Raw genomic sequence first — 22701 nt, 5'->3', positions numbered from 1 at the left:
AATGAACAGACTGAAAGCCACAAGCTGAGAATCCGTTATCAACACTTTAAGGGCCTTAACCGACATCACAGCTCCTTTAGCAGCATGGCCCTGCACAGGTTGATGACTAGTTTACAGGGACGGCACTTCAAAACCTAACTGAAAATCACAGGAAGTTGTCTAGATGCAAATTCCTCCATTTTTTTTCCCATTTAATTAGTCACAAAGGGTAGGTTTTCATGCCATACAACTGCAGTTACGATGCCAAAAACATTAAGGTATAAATATGCTTTAAGAAAAATGCACAAAGTCATTAAGACCAAATGAACAGAATAATCTTTTCAGAAATCAGCCCTGCTTACAATCCTTCCCAAATGCCTCAACTCAATCTCTCCAGGAGTTAAACCAATTGCCTTTCAAAACACCTTCACTGTTTGCTTCAATGTCATGTCCTGATAATGCACTCCACAGCTATATTGTTCTCGTGGTGAACACATGTTGCTTATTTTTTTCCATTATTTCACTATGTATCATAATCACTTTTGGCAAATTCATCAGACTTCAGAACTTCACCTCAGTCAATCTCTTTTCTCAAATAACCCAACCCTTTACAGTTTTACCACACAACTTCCTGATGCCACAATGAGGAAGCCAATTCATAACTTAGCTGTTTGAAGAAAGTGGACCTTGGTCTCAACTATGCTTGAGCTATAAGTGGCCTTATCATCCAGAGGTTAGGAAGAAGAAACTGGTCTGGATATCCATTTTAGATCCCTGCTCAAAAATCCCTGGGATGCTTTAACACTGAAAACCTTGCGAGTAAATGTTGGACAAGGATGGGGAGTGAACCGGTAAACCTGCCATGTTCCTTGCAATAAATAAGGCAGCTAATATTCACCATTAAGATACAAATATTAAAATAGATACTTAGATGAGATACAAGAATCCATCACTATTGTAACCAATTTTTAAACTCAGTATAAATAAATGAACTGTGTGAGTTAAAAGTGAGCCTATTATCTCCAAAAGAGGGGATAAGATGAATAAATAAATAATAATTACTAAGCTATTACTCTCTGCAGTCATCCAAGGGAAATAACATCCTTGCCTCGATTAAGCAACTTGATCAAAACATAATACTCCAAATGAGATACAATCTGAATGTTATATGTTCCATCTGCACACAAAGGAACAAAAATGAAGGGCACAAAAGACCAACTGGTCCAGCACATCTTTTCTGGAATTGAAACTTAATCCTGCATTAAGTGTGTGTGTGCTGGATTGATAGCCAGCATAGGAAGGTCAAAGATGTATTGTTAGAATGCTTACAAAATTCCATCATTTTAAGTTGGGTCATAGAAAACCTCCCAACAGAGTTTAAATATTCAAACAGCATTCAGAGTTGTGCTTTCTAGATTCAGATGTGTCTCTTGCAGAGGAAAGAAAGCCTCTAAAAATTTGTTTGACAATTGGGAACAAAGGTTTACCATGTTAACATTGACAGCTGCAGAGCTAAAAGACATGGACCACATTAAAAGACCACTTTGGAGTCAGATTAGACTTCTGTATTCGCCAACTAGAATTCATTTAAACAGAAGCCTACAGATCCATAAACTACTTCATGAACAGTAACAGATACAGGCCACTGAACATAGCCTTCCAATCACTAAAGCAACTTTCAACCTTTCCTTCCTTCCACCGTGCCAATTTTGGATTTAATTTTCCAAATTGCACTGTATCCCAATGTATTACTTTGTTGATCAATCCCCATGGTGCAAGATCTTGTCAAAAAACCTTATGGAAGTCAACATAGGTTACACTCGCTAGAGTATCCTTTTCTACACATCTAGTCACATCCTCAAAAACCTCAATCCCACCTGTCTGACATGATCTCCCTCTGACAAAGCCATGCTGCCAGAACGTTGGACTCCACCTACTAAATACCTGGCTGGGATTTGCATACTGCACACACAGCAATCATTTGGTCTGCTGTAATGTCTGTATTATAATTTATGGTGGATTTCACTGATTTTAAATAAATCAAGTCAACGTGTTAATCAAATCCTGATCGATGATCAATTATTTAACCAATACCATTAACATGACATGGTCTGCTATGATTTTAATGCCAGATTTTGAGGACTGAGTGGTAGATTTTGTCTCATTAAATCCAATTCCAATAGCTACTTTAAACGAGATATCATACATCAGCAGTTATGAAGATGGATCAGAAAGTTTGGAAATGTTTTACTTGGAGAGAGAGGGAGGAGATCTTATCAAAATTATCAAAAAAAGAGAGGGGACAGGATGTGCAGAAACTGTTCCCGCACTTAAGAGGATCAAGAATGAGAAGGAACAGATTTAAAGTGACTTTAAAAGAAGAAAATGGGATGTAAAAAGAACTTTTTAATGAATTTTTAAAATATTAATAATGAGCAAGGGTACGGGTAAAGGAGAACAGCACAAAGACATGATGCTCATTTGAAGAGCTGGTATAGACTCAATGGGCTGGATAACCTCTTTCTGTACAGCGACAGTTCTATGATCATGTAGGCAATGGTTCTGCTGCGTGACTTTGTCTAAATGGTAACATTCAATACAATTACAGACAACTGCCTTTTCTTGACATTCTGGGCTGAAGCTAGGTAGAGGTTAATGAATTCATGGATTTATACTTTGTACTTCCTTAACTTCTTTCCTGATCAGCATGAGGTACCATTGTTCCACTTGGCATATACTTTTATCTACATTAACTATCTTTCCATTAACTTTTTTAATTATGCAAAAAGTTAAAATGCTTCTGAAACTAGTTACATTATTCCTCATTATTTGCTCTGACCTATATTAAACACCATTTGCAAATATGGACATCATGTTTATCATTAATTTTTCATCCAAGTCCTCAATGCATATTAACAATAGAAAAGTTCTCAATGCTGATCCTTTGTGTACCCTTATAATAACTTACTAATCTTACAATTCTCGTTTGTGAATAGGTACTTTTTCCTGTTACTAACCTCATTTTCTATCCAGTCTCTTGTTAAGACATCCTCTAGTTTACCCAGCAATTGCTGACACAGAACTTTGTCAAAAACTTTACAAAAATCAACATTCATGATACCAGCGATGTTCCCCTGTGCAACATACCAAGAACATCTTTGAAAAACTCTGTCATGTTAATTAAACATAACATTCTTCTCTTAATAAAATATGAGGCTGGATGAACACAGCAGGCCCAGCAACATCTCAGGAGCACTCCTGAGATGCTGCTGGGCCTGCTGTGTTCAGCCAGCCTCACATTTTATTATCTTGGATTCTCCAGCATCTGCAGTTCCCATTATCACTGATACAATTCTTCTCTTAATACACACTTTCTTTTGACAAGTTCTGTTTTTCTCATGTGTCCACTTGCCAGAACTCTCCAGAATGTTTTATAGAATTTTTGTGTAACAAAGAATCATCTCTTGACACTTGTTTCAGAGAGAAAAAAAAAATCAGGTTAATTTACTACTTTGCCAATGTTACCAATATTCAATATTTTCCCTTGAATTTATTGAATTTACCAATGAGTAACGGATAAGCTTCAGCAATTACAAGCTCCACATTTTGTAAGACTTCATAGCAGAAAGTTAACCAGATGTGATATTTTTTGTCTGTAGCCAGATAGTGAACGAATATGTTATTTTATTAAAAAGATCACCTGTTATTGTTCCTAGAAACCTATTGTAATGTGACCCTTCTTTACCCTGGATAAAAACATATCCAGTATGACTAGTTATTAATTGCCTTATTTCTATGTCTCTAGGTTCCCACTGTTAGGTGGAAATTCTTTTTTCATCCTTGCATGCAACTTGAAAAACAGTGAAACAGAAATTGGATTGGGTAGTGGCACAAATTTGGGTAAAATAGGTCAGTGGCACAATCCTGCCCATTGGAGTCTTTTGTTCATTTTGAAACGACTACGCTTATCACTAAAATTATTCTTCACATCCACACTGAATAGACTGTTTTCAGCATGATATAGCTGAAGTGAGTTTCAAATGTATTTCATTTGCTTAAAAATTCCAAACTATCCACAACAGACCTCCTAACTTTTATGGAACTTCTTATTTTCTTTCACATTCCTTTCAAGTTTGCTCTTCCTGAAGTCTGTGCAAACAATTACAATTTGTTTGTAAATGAACAATGACAGCAAGAAAATGCAATAAAGTCAAACTGACTCCTTGATTTTTTTTTCAAACTACCTTTCATGTTGTGACATTTAAAACAGTGTAAAATCTTCAATTATTAACATTTATTTTGTTCACCATCCAATAGTCAGCACGCTCTCAGCCCAACCATGCATCTCAAGACAGAAGAAGGGATTAAGTCAGTGAAAGTGGTTATTACCTCTTTTAAGGGTTTTTAACTGCACCACTCTCTGAGCTGTTACAGTGGAGCTGTTGTTCTCCACCACCACAAAACGTAGGAAAACAAGGTCTTCGAAGTAAATATGGAAGAAGAACTGCTCATTCCACATGGGGTTCAGGGTGTTGCGATGAATGGGCTTGGTGCGAAAGTGACAACTGTCCTGTGGCATACCAAGTACGTCAATTTCAATGCATGGACTCCCTGATGTGTTGCTGGGACAAACATACTGTCCAGAAATGATCTAGATTGTTTTAACAAGAGAATCAATCAGCTTCAGTATCAAACAGTAGTGAGAAACTTAACAATTAACTTCAAATCACAGTTAGAATTGAGTCCTAATACAGACTTTGTGGAGCAGGTTCACAACTTTATCATTGTTCTATCAAATTCTCTATCAAGTACTTTCTACTTAACAAGGGATGGATTGGCAAAAAAAATAGCAAATTACCTGACTTGTAAAAATCTGTACAGTTTGCAAATATTTTATGATGTTGCCATAGTAAGCCTAATCTGACAAAATAGGGAAGATTAGACAAAGCAATTTGTTAAAATTCATTGGAGGTGTGTCTGTAAAAAGGCCTGATTCACTGCGCTCAGTAAAGTGCTAGAATATTAATAACATTATTGCTAGACTATTAATCCAGAAACTCAGCTAATGTTCTGGGGACTCAGATTCAAATATTGCCATTGCAGATGGAAGAATCTGAATTCAATAAAGAATCTGGAATTAAGAGTCTAACGATGACCATGAAACCATTGCAGATTGGTGAAAAACCCCATCTGGTTCACTAATGCCCTTCAGGAAAGGAAACTGCCATCCTTACCTCGTCTAGCCTAGGCGTCACTCCAGACCCACAGCAATGTGGTTGACTCTAAGATTTTAGAGTAGATTTGTAGCTCAGGTTGTGGATGTTGGTTGACTCTTTGGCCCTCTGGGTAAATAGAGATGGGGAACAAATGGCTAACACGAGGGGTCATAGTTTTAAGCTGATTGGAGGAAAGTATAGAGGGGATGTCAGAGGCGGGTTCTTTACGCAGAGAGTTGTGAGAGCATGGAATGCGTTGCCAGCAGCAGTTGTGGAAGCAAGGTCATTGGGGTCATTTAAGAGACTGCTGGACATGCATATGGTCACAGAAATTTGAGGGTGCATACATGAGGATCAATGGTCGGCACAACATTGTGGGCTGAAGGGCCTGTTCCGTGCTGTACTGTTCTATGTTCTAAATGCTGGCCTAGCCAGAGATGCCTGTATCCATGTGCAAATTAAAAAATACACCTGTGTATCACAAGCAAACTCTGGTAATTTTAGCCAAAATATTTAGTTTGAATGTCACTCACTAGCTAACATTAGAATTTCCTGAAATAGAAAATAAAAATGAATAACTAACAATGACATGGTAACTTCATTTGTTAATTTAAAAAGTTATAGCAGCTTGAGCCACAGGTTGAGTGTGACTGTGCTGGCCTGACATTTTTATGTGTATTTGTGAAATTAGGGAGATAGAGGCCCAAATTGATGATTAATTGGTTAGGTTTGACTGAACCAGCAGGGATTCACCGAATCATAGAAACGTATAGCGCAGTAAATGGCCACGTGGCCTGTAGTACAGTCCTTTGAAATGCTTAGTTTCCCATATCCCTGCTTGTTGTTCCTAAACCCTGTTTTAAAATGCTATCACTTTATGTCTGATCTGAAATCATATGTAAATCTTTTAAAGTTTTTTCATTGCCGCTTCATTTAAAATCTTTTTTCTTGATAGATATGGTTACTCAAGTCAACACAAGATGGATGACATTAATGGCATTCCCAATCATCAATGACAACTTACCTCACATAGCACCTTTGCCATGGTTTTTTTAAAAAAAGCCAAAATTGTTTCCCAGTAGCATTATCACACAAAGACTGTTACCAAACAAAAGAAGGGGATGCAAGGGCAGGTGACTAAATGCTTGGTCAAAGAGCTAGATTTCAGTTAGTTAAAGAGGACAGCGTTGGAGATAAGTGGTTTCCAGAGTTTAGGACCTAAGATGGCACAGTTACCAATGGTGGGGTGAAAGTACAAGGGGATGCACTAGAGATTGGAGTTGGAGGAGGGCTACAGGATTTGAAAAGGTTACAGAGAATTGTGTCGGAGCACATAAGTTCCCGAAATGAAATGAACCTGACCCACAGCTTCAAAGCACATAATGCAGCAATAGAGTGATTATTTCTGTTCAAAAATTCAACCAAGTGATAGATCCCAGTATTCTTTATAATTGTCAACTTGGCTTTTCTTGAAATGAAATATAAAATGACTATTAAGAGAGCAACAAAGAGTAAGCCACAGAAAAATTACAGACTATTCACTCAATGGCCAACCATCATGAGCAAACAACAACCATTTAATTTCAAATGGAACATGTCATTAAACATAAAAACTGAATGATGCTACAAATCAGAAACAAAGACAGAAATCGCTGGAAAAGCTCAACAGGTCTGGGCAGCATCTGTGGAGAGAAATCAGAGTTAATGTTCTGAGGAAGGGTCGCTCGACCCAAGATGTTAACCAAGGCATTAAACGCCTGAGAGCAAGTTTATCGGAATTAAACAAAAAAGGCCCCAAGATGCAAAGTTATCCAATGTAGACTTAATCAACAAAACAGACACAAAATGACAGCCTGTGTTTTGCTGGTTATATTCCAAACCCAGCAAATAAGACTATTCTTGCCTCAATGTGCAGAAAGCAACAGCAGATATCTTCCTGCACTTACTGTTAGAGAACATAGAGATGGACTCATGTTCTCTATTCGTTCCAGTGGAGAGAACTGATTGTGCATTCGACAGCTTTTGTCCCACAAGACTGGTGACTTTAAGACATAGCCACATCCTCCATTCGCTTCAAACATTGCTGCATTCAGGTGTATTGGGAGATCTAAGGAAGATGAGAAAGAACATTGTAATTTCAATGATCTTTATAGTATATTGTGGCCGAACCACATTATAGTGGCGGTGATGGCTTAACACAATTATCACTGGACTGTTAATCCAGAGACCCAGGCAACATTCTGGACTCCCGGGTTCAAATCCCACCATGGCAAATGGCAGAATGTGAATTCAATAAACAGTTAGATTTTTTAAAATTCATTCATTATTCATGCATCCAGTACCACCAGCTGGATCAGCATTGATTGCACCTATCTAATTGCTCAGAAGATAGCTGGCAGTCAACCATATTGCTTTGGGTTTGGAGTCACATGTAGGCCGGACCAGACAAGGACGGTAGTTTCCTTCCCTAACATATCATTGGTGAACCAGATGGGTTTTTTCCAAACAATCGACAACAGAGTTAAGATCATTAGGCTCTTATTTCCAGATTATTGTTGAATTTGAAATCCAATATCTGCCATGGCAGGAAATAAAAGCCAGATTCTCAGAACATTCCCAGGGTCGCTAGATTAATAGTGTAGCGATAATACCACAGGGTCATTGCCTGCTTATGAATTAAGAATATAACGATGAACGTTGTCAATTATTGGAAAAACCCGAGTTTTGAGAAGATTTGTAGCTCAGGTTGAGGTTCTGGATGTGAGTTTGCTCGCTGAGCTGGAAGGTTCGTTTTCAGACATTTCGTCACCATTCTAGGTAACATCATCAGTGAGCCTCCGACAAAGCGCTGGTGTTATGTCCCTCTTTCTATTTATCTAGTTCGGTTTCCTTGGGCTGGTGATGTCATTTCCTGTTCTTTTTCTCAGGGGATGGTAGATTGGCTCCAAATCAATGTGTTTGTTGATGGAGTTCCGGTTGGAATGCCATGCTTCTAGGAATTCTCATGCGTGTCTCTGTTTGGCTTGTCCTAGGATGGATGTGTTGTCCCAATCAAAGTGGTGTCCTTCCTCATCTGTATGTAAGGATACGAGTGATAGTGGGTCATGTCGTTTTGTGGCTAGTTGATGTTCATGTATCCTGGTGGCAAGCTTTCTGCCTGTTTGTCCAATGTAGTGTTACATGAACATCAACTAGCCACAAAACGACATGATCCACTATCACTCGTATCCTTACATACAGATGAGGAAGGACACCACTTTGATTGGGACAACACATCCATCCTAGGACAAGCCAAACAGAGACACGCACGAGAATTCCTAGAAGCATGGCATTCCAACCGGAACTCCATCAACAAACACATTGACTTGGAGCCAATCGACCATCTCCTGAGAAAAAGAACAGGAAATGACATCACCAATGCAGGAAATGACATCACCAACCCAAGGAAACCTAAACAGATAAATAGAAAGTGGGACATAACACCAGCGCTTCGTCGGAGGCTCAATGATGATGTTAACTAGAATGGTGATGAAACGTCTGAAAACTAACCTTCCAGCTCAGCGAGCAAACTCACATCCAGAATTGGAAAAACCCTTTAGGAGTTAAATGTCCTTTAGGGAAGGAAATTCTGTCCTTACCTGGACTGGCCAATATGTGACTCCAGGCTCATAGTAAGGTAGTTAACTCTTAACCAGAGGACAGTTAATTATGGATGGACAATAATGTTGGCTTAGCCAGTGACCCGCACATCCTAAATAAATCTTAAAAAAAACCTGGAGTGGTCCATCATTTTCAAACCACCGCTCCATAAAACTTTACAGCTTCCTTTCATTTCTGTGACTGGCAATTTGTCATGCAAGATCAGACATAATTTAATGTTCAATGATCAAATGAAATCCATCAGGGTAATGCACTGAAATTAGGAGGAAGTGAGTTCATTAATATTTATGTTCATTTCAATCAATCAGTTAGAAACTGATTACTGAGAAAACATGAAGAACTCTGTGACCCTAGTCAATAAAATCCAGTCTAAAATTATTTTGTGATACAGCTTGTCATTACTAATCACATTTTATCTTTGTTGATTAGCTGATGAATGGAGCCAATGCTTTGATCACGAGATGGTGGTTTTCATCAAAACTTTCCATTAAACCTTGACCTTAAAAAAGTTTCCTTCGCCTCACATTTCAGCTCCTAAAGCACAGAGTTGCTTGTCAGTCAGTCTGATGTACATCCAATGTAAACTTATGGGAAGTGTAGTTTAAAGAGCCACTCAGCCTGATTGTGGCTGCAATTTCACTGGTAATTGTTCCAGAGTGGATTGTTAAATTTATTGCAGATATTGCCAGTGATTGCAAAGCTTCAGTAACCTTTATCTAACTAAACTGCAATAAAGTCTGCATTAATCAAACATTAAAGGTCACAAAGGAGAACAGCTGGTTTACGAAAGAATCAGTGCATCACCGAAGGTAAGGAACAGATGCACTGGATTCTCAGTCAAGTACCAAAACCGTTCTCCCACACAAATGTACAACTACACAGTCTTAAAGTGCTCATCATCTACACAGAGCTCTGTTACAGTTCAAGTAGATTTTGCCACTCTCCCCACAAGCAGGACCCAAGACATATGAAATACAAATAGAAATTGCTGAAAAAACTCAGCAGGTCCGGTAGCATCTGCGGAGATAAATCAGAATTATGTGAGCCAAGATGTACAAGATGTCTTAAAACGTATTTTGAGCAGAAGCTTGTCTGAATGATATGCTGCTCCGACAGGAGGTATATTCCAGCAGTGGTTGAGAGGAATATATTTCAGAGAGTCTCCAAACAAGAACCTCTGTGATGCTTTCTGGTCATTCTGGAGATAATGCTGCACCTCATGGGGAAACATCTTCAAAATCGGCTGGACTTTAAAGAAAGGCTTTAAAATGAATATTGAGAACACAATGTGAGCCAGTACATTGGAAGTAGGATGGGACTACAGAATCCTCAAAGTCAGAACCAGATCTATAGCAAATAGAGTCTAAGAGGATTGCTCTTTCAATAAATACAGTGAGTAGAAGCCAGTTATACAAGAATCGCTTTATTTCCATCTTCTTTTAAACACTGAAATCTGAATTCCCTTAAATTTCAACTTCAGTCGGCAAAGTGACATCCTTGTGAATCTAGCCAAAAGCTCTGGCCAGAGAGAGATAGGTTGTGCATATACATTTGAGCTCAGTGTGGTCTCCCTGTAGGACTGCCTGGGCAATTAGCACAGTTGCTGCTCGATATTTGTGGCATCACTCTATGCAATCTTTACAGAATCAACGTCACGGAGAAGATAAAGGAAGAGTGGGCATGAGGAAAAAGCAGGCTGCAAGTTGTTAAGGGACAGTAACAGAGATAGTGGGCACCCTCGTGCATGGCCCCTCCTGCTCAGGCATCATGTGCCCAATAAAGTGTATAGCAGCAACAAGGGCTGTCCTCACAGGAAGAGCCTCCAGCTCTTTACGCTGACTGGTCCTTGCCAGGGTCTGCCTGACTGGCTATGGTGATCCTGCTCCACTTAGCCTGTGCTCCAGAACTGCAGCAACCATCCTCCTCCTGGGTCTCTTGCAGTACCAAGATCGACCACGCTCCCTAGCGGTGCTGTAGAGCTGCAGGCCTCCAACTGTATGGCAGTTCTCTGAAGTAGAAAATTCACCCTGCAGGATCCAATCACCCTGATAGCAACTCCCGGGACATCTGGATGGGGTCTACTCCTGGAAGTGGCTGTCACCTCCCAACAACTGGAGAGCCCATTAATTTCTGCCCAGCTTGTATACAGAAAATGCACCGGTTACACTAAGAGACCAGCATGATACCCTGAGTTACATTTATTTTGTCTAACGTGGAAGAAGGCAGCTTGTGAACCAAGCCAAACAAAACCTTGCCAAGCCAAACAAAGTATTATCCAGCGTTCATTGGGCCAGCTTTGAGGGTATTAAAGAAGCATACATGTTTGAACAGATTCCGTTCAGATTACAAAAGAGTTGCATTGTTATGCTCCCAAGTCCTACTACAGTGCTTGTAGATGCTGAGCAGTGTACACAACAGAGAAAAACACATGGCCAACCCTCTTATGAGTGGCAGCACTAATGCAAAGCCAAAATTCTGCGGCAGACCTGAATTTGTAAGAAGTAGTCAACCAACCTCTCCCTGCCCACAGCTTGTGGTTAGATTCACAAGGACATGACACAGAACAGCCTCTGGCTTATTCAGCTGTAGTTGAAAATGAAGGGAATTCAGGTTTTAGCATTTAGAATGACCTGTAAATAAAAAGATAAATGGCTATTTTCCTTCAAACTGATGCTCTCAAATTATGTTTGGTCTTTATTTTTGCAGATGCAGCTCGTGGAAGCTCCAGTGAACACTTCCAAACAAATCATGCTTATGAACGAAGGTTCACAAATGTAGCCACTCACCATCTGTCTGATAATTGAGAGCAACTAACTGTATCCCATGGAGCCAGAACATGAGAGGCGATGGATTGGAGGAGTCAATCCTAGTAGCAGCAGGATATGTTCGGAGCAGCTGGCAGACTGTGTGTTGGATTAATTCCTGGGAGTAACGCCGGCAAAGCCGCTTGGCAGTGTTCTCATTCACCGATGAGATGTGATAACACTTGGGTGTCCGGATGATAGCACTGAGGGAGGTGGTTGGATTGAACGGAGGAGACGATGGCTCTTCACAGCTCTTTCTTAAACCTTCGAAAGAGGTTGCTGCATATTGAAGGGGGGGTAAAGAAAATCATTTGGTCATTCAAGGATGTCAAAGGCTTCATAAAAACTATGAACAAAATCCTGCATCCAATCCAGATCCTGACATAGATTCTTGATTTAAAATCAGGCTTTCCTTCTGCAATTCAAGTTTACACGTTTTTTTTTTAAACTAAACAATACATGGTCACTTCAATGAACACATTTCTTGACAAGTTGCATTGAGTTTTTTTGGGACAGTTTCTCCCTTTGAGGTCTAACGCGTTAACCGTACCTAATCACACTCACCACATTAACTGTCTCTTCTGCCCCTAAGCTGTCTCTCTCACCCAATTTCCACCCAAACATACCACCTGCCATTCATGGGAAAACTCATCACTCAGGGGTAATCGCTGAAAGACCAGCATCCATTGCGTCTGCGCCATCTTTGAAACACCCGGACATGTGACAACAATCCACCACAAACCCACGCATAGCAGCATGGCATAGCAGCTACAAACCCATGCTATCCATGGCACTGAGCCAACACAGCTGACGCTGCCTCGTACATATAACCACGTTCTCTCGCTTCTCACTGTTTTACCACCGCACCACACTATGCCACTCAGTCGTTCCATCCCGCTTCAACACCCTCCAAGTGAATGCTGTCCTGTCCTCTACCCGCTGCAGACCCACACTATCATTGTCAGTAGATGAGGGGAGGCAATGGCCTAGTGGTATTAGCGCTGGACTGTTAATCCAGCGACCCAGGTATTGTTCTGGGGACCTGGGTGTGAATACCGCCAAGGCAGATGGTGGAATTTGAATTCAAGAAAAATCTAGAATTAAGAGTCTAATGATGACCATCAATCCCTTGTTGATTGTCAAAAAAACCCATCTGGTTCATTAATGTTCTTCAGGGAAAGAAATTGCCATCCCTACCTGGTCTGGCCTGTGCATGACTCCAGACCCACAGCAATGCGGTCGACTCTGGGCGATTAGGGATGGACAATAAATGCTGTGCTAGCCAGCGATGCCCTCAGCTCATGAATGAGCAGGAAAAAAAATGCCCACTGGAGACCCACAGCTTGTCACTGTCCAATAAGGGAACACCACATTCCGGGCAAACAATCAGACAACTCCGAACATGAGCTTTTATTCAGAGAACAGCAAAAGGGAACCAGTAGATACTGACATTTGGCCTTGTAATGCAAGCTAGATTCAGGTACCATGACCAATGACTATTTTACAGCTTATGACGTCTGCTGCACCCAGCTCCCAACTACTAGAACTGGGGCTCAGTCAGATCCTGTCTTCCTCGCAGCATCCTATGTAGTGGAGTCTGTCATGGACAACTCCAGTTTCTACCACCACAACATCCTGCTTTCTTCCCTGGAAGCATGCTCCCATTTCTCCAGCTTGTAAATATCCAGCACACTGCCGCATTGCCTGCTCCTATCGTGCAGAGCACAGCACACCAGGATGATGCATCACCTACTCCCTTGCCAATAACTGCTTTGTAAGGGCCCTAGTCTCTGGCAAACACACCCGGTACATGAAAGTGCTCCAGGATGTAGGAGAGGTGGCAGCTGCCAGGGCAGTGGGCACACACCTCCAGGAAGTGGGAGCAGTGATCACGAATGATGGATTCCCACAGTGTTGTGACACTACCCTCTCAGTGCCATGGAGGGGGGGGGGGGCGGTACAGTCGATGACAACCTGCACCTGGCAGGAGACAGCTATGTTCCTGCATCCTCCTGCCCAGGCTACAGTACTGACCCCATCCTCGAGAAATCAAATGAGCTGGTGTGATCCTGCCCAAATGGTACCGATCACTGCCCTGATGTACTTGAGAGGGATGACAGAGCACCCCACAAGCAGCAACCTCCCTCGCCAGTCAGATAGAAACTCACCTTTACAGTCACTGGGAGAGGGTTCCCCCGCTCCACTCCTGTAGCTCTCAGGTCCCTCTCCGGACCATCACAGTGTCTTAGGAGTCTGCATTGGCACAGCGCCTCACTTATCCCCAGGATGGAAAACTCTGGGTCTCTTGTGTATCACACCCATCCTGAGGGGCCCCGCAGCTGAGCTGGTGTCTCCGTATCCTCTGCGGGGCCATGCTCCTGCTCCTGTTCCTGGGTTTACCATCGGCCTTGCTCCTCCTGAACCCACTTCACCTTCTCAGGCAGGCGGCGACAGTGATCAGCATCCAAGCAGCTGCTGGGCACAGCCCTCTTAGTGGAAGTGAGCCACGTTGGGGGCACAAGGACTGAAAGAGGTTTTCTGGCCTCAGATGAGTTCTTAGCACCATCCCCTACAGAAGAGGGTGCACACCTCTCTCCAGACAGATATACACCCCCCACCGCCCCCCCAATTCCGGAAGCTGTGTCTCCATCGGTCATTCAGCTCCAGCCTCAGTTTGTGCGCCGACTTGGTGAAAAGGCCACATCAGCTGAGTGTCCAACACCAAAGAGAGTCTGGCTGCTGTGTTCCCCAGCGCCACTGTCCCATCCCAGACCCACACAACTCTGAATCCCCTCACTACATCCGGTACAGACCATAGCTGAACTTACATGAGAGTTGATGGACTGATGGTGTGTGTCTCCCACATCTCCCTGGGAAGTGGAATGAATAAAGGTTTCTCTTTGGCCAGCTCTGGCCTTTGGAAATATCATTGCTGCTGACTCTGCAGTATTGGGATGTCCAGGCTCAACTTTCAGGAACCAAAGCCATGTTGAAAAGTGCCTTTGACCAGCATCTGACCCGAGGCACCTAGACTCTGCAATGTACAGCATATGGCTGATGAAATGATTGCAAATTAAGTGTAGCTGGGTTTTGCAAATGGCTGCTTGATGTATTTGTTGCTACAATGTCCTATCATTTAGCAAATGTGGATCCTGGGCTTTTGCCCATCAAACTCACACTCACTCCAACCCTTGTTTCAGCCACTTTCAGGAAGCACATCACCCCTAGAGAAGGGAAAGTGATGGCTGGGAATGAGGATCACAGCGAGCACCCTTAGTAGAGTTACCCACCAGCTTCCCAAAGTCTCCACCTTGCCTACAATCTCAAAAGATCCTGGCAGCCAATCTGATCTCCATTTGGAAATCGAGCACATCAAACCTCACCTCCAACTCTCTGACTTCTGAGCCCTGGCATTACAATGTAATGATGCCCAAACTGCATACCCGTTTGGAGGTCACAGTTGGAGTCATATTCAACAACACCCACACCCCATTCCCCCGTTACACCCCCTTCAATACTATACCACACACATACTATTCACTTTGAGTGCCCCTCCATCACCAGCCTTATTGCTATTTCTACAGATGCCTCTGTTTACTATTGACTCCCCACTATTTCTGATAGTGATTCCACAACTATGGGCTCCCAAAACCCTCCTGAAAGATCACTGGACCCCAAGGATTGTATTCACCCAAGACCTTTGACCAATTGCAACAAGTAGCCCCCAGCCATGAGTAAGCTGACCCCTGCCGGTGAGCTTTCAGCTCCCTGCCTGATGATACACCATTCCTGAGTGTTGCCGCTGGGTCAACAGAACTGCTTCCCCCTTGGACTGTACAGGCCAGAACCCCTCAACACGTGGGCTCGAAGTAGCCAACACTCCCAAAAACCTGTGGACTGTGTGCAGACTGTACCCGGATCCCCTCAATAACAATGCCCACCCCTTGAGTGGACTGAGGACTAGCCCATTCCAGTTTCTGACATAGCCATTTGGCTGAATACACACACAGTGTGTTTGTCTCACAGGCTGCGGGCACAGACTCTGGGTGTTAACCTGACTTCATGGAGTGCCATCCAGCAGGAGCTCTCCCCATCTTAGACAGTTCCCCAGTGAGAAGTGGCCTTCTGTGTGGCTTTGCAACATAGCACCTTGAAACAGCAGAAATGAGAGCTTTTAATTCTGGCTGAAGTGCCAACAGGGATGGTATGGCAAGGCAATGAAAGGCATGGGTGTTGAGCGTATGCAGATGGGCACTAAATGAGCTAGTGTTATGAGGGCAAATAAACCGCCCTGAGATGTAGCCTGGTCCAATACCTGAGCTGGGTGTGTAACTAGCAGCCTTTCAATGCTGGTCACTGATAGGCTTTGCAGTCCACACATGTTTCCTAAGCAGCCTGAAAGTGTATCAAAGAGGTGCCATGATGTTTGCAAGAAGATGGAAGAAGATGGTAGGTGCCAGTGACTATGGGCGTGTGCATCGTGCCCTGAGTTGCAGTTTGGTCGTGGGCAACACAGAGGTGGTTTAGAACAAAAGGTGAGCTGAATTTACCTGACACCTGACCTGACTTCCATGTTGAGCCTTCTTAAAGTCTACCTTGTTTGGCCTTTTGATCATGTTGGAGGCTGGACATTAAAGATGTTCACAAAATATCAAAATATTTAATAAGTTTTAATCTTCATCAATTAGCCACTTTGTTGTTGCTGAGTGGGAATCTTACCATGACAACTGTGAAAAGCATAAAAGATGCTGCAGGAGTTGTTCTTTACATTGAAATTGGCCTTTCTAACATCTCATCCAATTCTGCCATAGCCAATGTCGCTCAGATCCCAATAAGATTCCATGCTTAGCTACCTGTATAAAACCCACTGCTGTAGTTCAACCTTAATGGCCTGGAAAAGAAAACATCACATCCACTACGGGACTCCTCTACTACATTCACTGACAATTTGGCAAAATCAGAGTTTCAATATTTTCTGCAGATCAAACGGAAGGTAGTATTCAACTCTTAAGTGTGTAACATTGTGTGCCAATTGATTATGCTGTGATCTGCAAGATGTAAGCTAAGCCTGAACGTGGTTATGGAGAATGAAGTAGTGAAACAAATGCTAGAAACATAAGAGTAGACCTTTTAAAAGCATTGTGACTAAAACTGACGTGTCACTTCCTCATATCTCTCAGGCACAAAGCCCAACAATAGACAGGACACCTATTGTTTCATCTTCCTCCAGAAGCAAAAGGAAAATATTCTACCTGCTTAGTTTAATCTCCTCCTCTTGATTTCAAACTTGGCAGTGTAACGCTACTAAGTCCACATTTCTGTGACAAAGCAGTTCAGTAAGGGTGCCTAACAAAGCAACACAGTAGATCACACAGGAATAGCTGCTGCTGAGCAGTCCCAGTTACTGAAACTCGCAACTTTCGAGATGCAATGAATAGTTGCTGCTTAGATGCTTCGAAATAACCATGTTTATTATCAGTGGGCATTATTTCTCAAACACCATCTGAGCTCCTGTTACTATGTAAGCTGCCAGCAACAGCCAGATCATTTAAGTTTTAATGAGAATGTCCTGCAAGCCTCAGAGAATTTTCATCCATAATAATGATTTAAAAAAGAAAATTCATACAAGACACACTTTAAACTGAACCAGATCACTACAAATCAATTATTTTGTGACTAGGTCCAAGTTTGTTGTGGGAAACGCTGACCTAACCCCACTTACCTCTTCCAGATGCCTTAATTGATGTCATTGACTCCCCAGGGCTCATTCTGTTTGATTTCCTGTTGGGTTTCACTTTGCCTCTGCTTGATCCTGTTGCATTTAAAGTTGAAAGGCCTGTTTTCATTTCAAAAAAAAGAGGGTCATCACTGAAGGGTTCACATTTTTCCAACAGATAATTTTTTGATGATATTTTAAGCTCCTTGCAGCTTTGCCCTGCAGCCAAGTGGAAATGTTGCTTTTTGCCAGGTTTCTTTATGTGACTGTTACATCAGTGACTGGCACAGAGAGAAACGACAGAAGTATCCATTCATGTTCCCCCTAGTGTAGGTGCAGACTTCCGTTTTATCTCTCTGTCTTCAAACCTTGGCCATAATTATAATGCTCATCAGATAAAAACAGTGAAACTAAATCCGCAGTAATGCGCTGTTAAAGAGGGGTTAGGTTTCATGGACTCACTCAAATTGACAGCAGTCTGTGAGATTTTCACACAGATCTCAGGCAAGAATGACTAGCAATAATGTTAACTAATTAGTTACAGAACAAACAGCCAGCAGAAGACGACCATTCAGCTCCCCGTTCTGGCTGCACAATTCAATAAGATAATGGCTAATCTGATTAGAACCTCAAATCCATATTCCCCTCTACGCCTCAAAACTTTTCATCTCCTTTCTCATCAAGAATCTATTCACTTCTGACCTGGCAAATTTTCAAAGACTCTGTTTCCACAGAATTTTCATAAAGAGAGTTCCAAAGACTTTCTCAGATGGGAAAAAAAAATCACCTCCCTTCTGAGCAACCCCTTTTTTTGGAAAGGGCGACCCTTAAATCTAGACCCTGCCACTAGAGGAAACCTCATACTTTTCTAAATTCCAGCTGTTGTATTCTGAAATACAAAGGTCTGGACAGTCACTGCTGTCAGACTGTAAGTACATAAGGTAAGTGAGGTGTTTGGGTACTGGCAGGGGAGGGTGCCAAGGTCACACAATGGCTGGTGGGCAAGGTGACATGAGGGTAAGGTAACTGGGGTGCCAGCTGGGAAGATGTGTAGGTTGCCAGATTGGTGGGGGTAAGCTGCCAGTTAAAAGGGGTGCTAGCTGGAGTGGGGGTTGGGTATCAACTGGGATTTGGGTATTGTGCCACCTGGGCAGGGTGCAGCGTTGGGGGGGGGGGGGGGGGGGCGCGGGGAATGGGAAGAGCTATGGTTCCAAGTGTCTGGTGCAGCATCTTACACAGTTACCCCAGGAGGAAGTCAAATTATCCATGAAGTCAATGCACCAGGAGTTCAGAACAATCTACCGTGTGCACGAGGAGTTCATTTAGACTTGTGAGCCGAGACCCGATAATGTGCTGGAGTTCTTGGGAACTGAGATACTGGGATATAGTAACAAGGTAGAATATGATTGTCTTCTACTGCAAGTACAGTTTGGGAACTATATTTATCAAACACTTAAGGTTTATTTCTTGTAAATTCATTAGAATCTCATGCAGATCATGATGTTGTACAGGAATAATCATTATTAACAATCATTTCTATTTTGTGCCAAATGGGGATATGTTCTGTTCTAAAACATCTGCTCAGCCTCCCACACATTGCAGCCTCCATACCTCCTGCTGGTTTGGGTACTGAACAACAGACCTTCTTGATCAGAATTCAAGTGACTCTCACTTCTACATTTACCGTTTTTTCATGCTGTGGACATGAATAAAACCATCATTGCCAAGGATTATATGATCGACAAAGACACACAAGGAGGCGCTTATTAACGGGTACCTGTGAACTTGACAGCCTGGCAGTAGATGACCAAGTCTGAGAGTTCGGGTGCTATCTGTCTGCTCTCCTTTTTGTTTTGGGGCAGGTAGAACTCTTCACCCAACTCCATGTCATAAACCTGGGAATTAAGAAAACAGCAAATAAGCCATGGCACACAACACACCACCTCACGCATGGAAGCAACTTCTCCTTTCAATAATTCACCAAATGAGTAACTGGAAGGCTTGCATTTATGTAGTGCCTTTCATGACTCCCAATCAAGATGCTTTACAGCCCACTTAGTATATTTGAAGTGTAGTGACTTCAAACCAGCTCATTTGTGCTCAGTGGAACAGCAACAAATGATAACCAGCTCACTTTTTTTTTAAAATGGGATGTCAGTTGAGGGCTAAATATCAATCAGGGCAGTGGGATGCATCAAATGATACCATAGCTCCAAGTCTACTTCAGGGTTGACTGGTCTTAGTTTTAAATTTCATCGATCATTCAAAGATGAAAGGGCAGGTGTTAAAGGCAGTATTATGTGCACCGGCTGAGAAACTAAAGGTCATCCCACAGTGGCTGTTACCAGGGTAAAAGTGGGTGCTGGAGGGGTTTAGACCGAGCTAGCAACATTCCTCATCATTGTCAGGCTGGCTGCAGTGAAACGAGACATTCAGGCATGGGGCAGGCTGTGCAGTGCCCATGAGCGACTGTTCATTCCGAGGCTGGCAGCTTGCCTTATCAGTTGGTCTCCAGGCAGGAAGATGGGTCTCACTTTCTGCCCCGAACGAAATTGGAGCGAGGCACAGAAAGGCAAGATCGCCCCCTCACCCAACCACACTGCCACCCTTTGGCTGCAAAGTGTACTCTGGGAGTACAGCGTTCCTTCCGTGCTACATTGGCCAATCTGAATTACATGCACCAGTCTCCAGGAATGGGACTTGAACTTGGTTCAGTGTGAGAGTGCTACAACTTATCAGACAGACACCAAACACATTCACACACTGTCCTTCTATTTACCCATTTAAAACAAATGGATGTGTATAAAAAGAATACAATGTCACATCGAGCCATTAAGTACTTTCTGTTATCAGCATTTTCTAGCCAACCACCTACCCCAATGCCAATTTCCTAGGTGCCTAACCTTAACTTCATTCACTTCAAGCCTCATTAAACCCCTGCAGTGCCAAGCAACTCCAGACTGCACTGTGCTTAGGTTCCTACATTGCTCTGCAGGGTGTTAAAAACAAGAATATTTTTTAAATGCGACTTCTTAATGGAGAAATGCAAATGTGTAATTTCTCACAATAAATCTTTTTTGCTTTGTCTTTTCTTTGCTGTGTAACATTGCGTCAGTCGATATTTTTTTGATTCTCCGTGGAGTTTCTTCTGTATATTCGAAGTGATATTTATCACTTGATGGCTTGCTCTCGGGCCTGTCATCGAGGATGTTGTCTGGAAAGGAAGGAACAGACTCTAATGAGACAGTTGTATGTCATATATAGAACGCTTTTCAAGTGGCAAACTCACTTAAGCAGATTACGTAGCAAAAAGTAATGACTCTAGAAGAATTAATGCTGAAGTAACATTAGCTCCATCCAACGTGATGATGTTTCACAGTCCTCAGGTGAAGAAACAGTCAGTCTTGCACAGGTCCTGACAGAAGCAAATATGACATATGAGGCAGCACAGTGGCTCAGTGGTTAGCAGTGCTGCCTCACAGCACCAGGGACCTGGGTTCAATTCCAGCCTTGGGTGTGGAGTTTGCATATTCTCCCTGTGTCTGCGTGGGTTTCCTCCCAGTCCAAAGATGTGCAGGTTAGGGGGATTGGCCATGGGAAATTGCCCGTAGTGTTCAGGGATGTGTAGATTAGTAATAGGTACTGTATTTATCATTCAGTTAAACTTTCTAATTGTTAAGTTATTCTAAACTCCTTTTTCCTTTTGTTTGTATTTTAACTATAGTGTTAAATAAATTGTGTTTCGCTTAACAGTGAGTAGTATGACCGGTTACATCGCACTTTACATCTACCTTTAAAGTAAGAAAAAGTTAGGGTCCAGGCTACTTTCTTATAATGTTTTGAGGGGGTCTGGTCTAGTCCATAACAGTGTGGCCACGGAGAGGAAGCATGTAGTGTTCACTAGCACAGTAGACACCTTTACTAACTAGTGGGCACCACAGGGGCTGGGATGCTTTATTAATGTTATGTTGATTTAGCAAGTTCCCATTTTGATATGTAGGTTCCTGTTAAACGTTAGTTTGCACTTTCATTGCAGTGCCCCATCAAGATGCTCTTTAACCAAACTGTTTGTTGAAACAGTAGAAAGGAGAATTGGCCAGGGATTGTAATGTCTACTGGATTGGCAGTCCAGGTTAATACGCTGTGGAAATGAGTTCAAATCCCAACATTGCAGCTGGAGGAGTTTAAACTCAATTCATAAATCTGTAGCTAATTTCTTATGGGACTCTTGTGGCACAGTGTTAGTGTCCCTGACTGTGAAGCCTGGGTTCCAGTCCTATCTGCTCTGAAGGTGTGTTGAAACATCTCTGAACAGGCAGATTAGGAAACATCTACAATGGATTTATATGATTGATACACCTCTTTCCCTTTCAGAGCTACGCTTACACAATAAGCAGAAAGATTGGAAGGGTTCTGGTAGTGGCAGTGTCCCTACCTCTAGGCCACAATGTCTCACCTGCTTCAGAGGTTTGTTATGTTCGAACAGGTTGATTCAAAAAATATCTCAAAAGGTGGACTGGTGGCAATGAATTGGCCCAACTACCAGCTATTATTCAAAGCCCCACGCAACAATCATTCCTGATATCAAAACATGCAAAAGTCTTTGTGAGCGGGTGTCAGTGCATACAAATTTATTTCTAAGGCTTTGGAGTAGATCTGTAGCTCGGGTTGTGGGTGTTCAGGTTGGTTGGCTCGCTGAGCTGGTTTGTTGTTCCTCAGACGTTTCATTATTGTGCTTGGTAACATCCACAGTGCAGCCTCTGATGAAGCATCAGTGTGTTTTCCCGCCTGGTTTTTAAACTCTGGGGTCTGTTGCAATGGATTGCCTCATTTCTGGGTTTCCTTCGTAGTGGAATGTATATAGGGAGGTCGCGTTCAATGTGTTTTTTAATAGCCTGCTTCGTGGAGTGCCATGCTTCCAGGAATTCTCATGCTTGTCTCTGCCTAGCCTGTCCCAGGACCTTGGTGTTTGTCCCCGTCAAAGTGGTGGTTCTCCTTGTCCATGTGGATTGAGGTGAGTGAGTATTAGTCATATCTTTTTGTAGCCAGTTGGTGCTCATGATCTCTTGTTGTTAGTTTCCTTCCTGTTTGTCCGATGTAGTGTTTCTCACAGTCTCTGCAGGGGATCTTGTAGGTGACATATGAGGCAGCACAGTGGCTCAGTGGTTAGCAGTGCTGCCTCACAGCACCAGGGCATGGAGTGGGTCTTTAGTTTGGGTGAGCACTTGTCGTAGGGTTGATTTGGGTTAGTTTGATGTGGAATTTATTTGAAATAATCCCCAATGAATTTAAATTGGACAGCTGTTCTCAGTCAGTGAATGGATGA

At 42.5% G+C, this 22701-nt stretch overlaps 2 protein-coding genes across 5 annotated transcripts in view; one reads left to right on the top strand and one right to left on the bottom strand.

Moving 5' to 3' along the window:
• The window catches only part of noc3l (NOC3-like DNA replication regulator), an 87806-nt gene extending 75667 nt beyond the window's left edge, over positions 1 to 12139 (top strand). Inside the window, exon 22 of the mRNA XM_048551441.2 lies at positions 11562 to 12139. Within this exon, the coding sequence (XP_048407398.2) occupies positions 11562 to 11586 (25 nt within the window). The 3' untranslated portion in view covers positions 11587 to 12139. The remainder of the gene's footprint in view (positions 1 to 11561) is intronic.
• Positions 1 to 22701, bottom strand: part of plce1 (phospholipase C, epsilon 1) — a 363575-nt gene that overhangs the window by 27802 nt on the left and 313072 nt on the right. For all 4 annotated transcript variants that reach the window (XM_048551434.2, XM_048551435.2, XM_048551438.2 and 1 more), the window contains 6 exons: positions 20441 to 20589; positions 19153 to 19270; positions 17382 to 17495; positions 11642 to 11938; positions 7142 to 7302; positions 4369 to 4630 (listed from right to left, as the gene is read on the bottom strand). In XM_048551434.2, the coding sequence (XP_048407391.1) occupies positions 4369 to 4630; positions 7142 to 7302; positions 11642 to 11938; positions 17382 to 17495; positions 19153 to 19270; positions 20441 to 20589 (1101 nt within the window). The remainder of the gene's footprint in view (positions 1 to 4368; positions 4631 to 7141; positions 7303 to 11641; positions 11939 to 17381; positions 17496 to 19152; positions 19271 to 20440; positions 20590 to 22701) is intronic.

This window comes from Stegostoma tigrinum, chromosome 20, assembly GCF_030684315.1.
Source record: "Stegostoma tigrinum isolate sSteTig4 chromosome 20, sSteTig4.hap1, whole genome shotgun sequence".
Lineage (NCBI taxonomy): Eukaryota > Metazoa > Chordata > Chondrichthyes > Orectolobiformes > Stegostomatidae > Stegostoma > Stegostoma tigrinum.
This window is presented reverse-complemented; position numbering and strand designations above follow the sequence as displayed.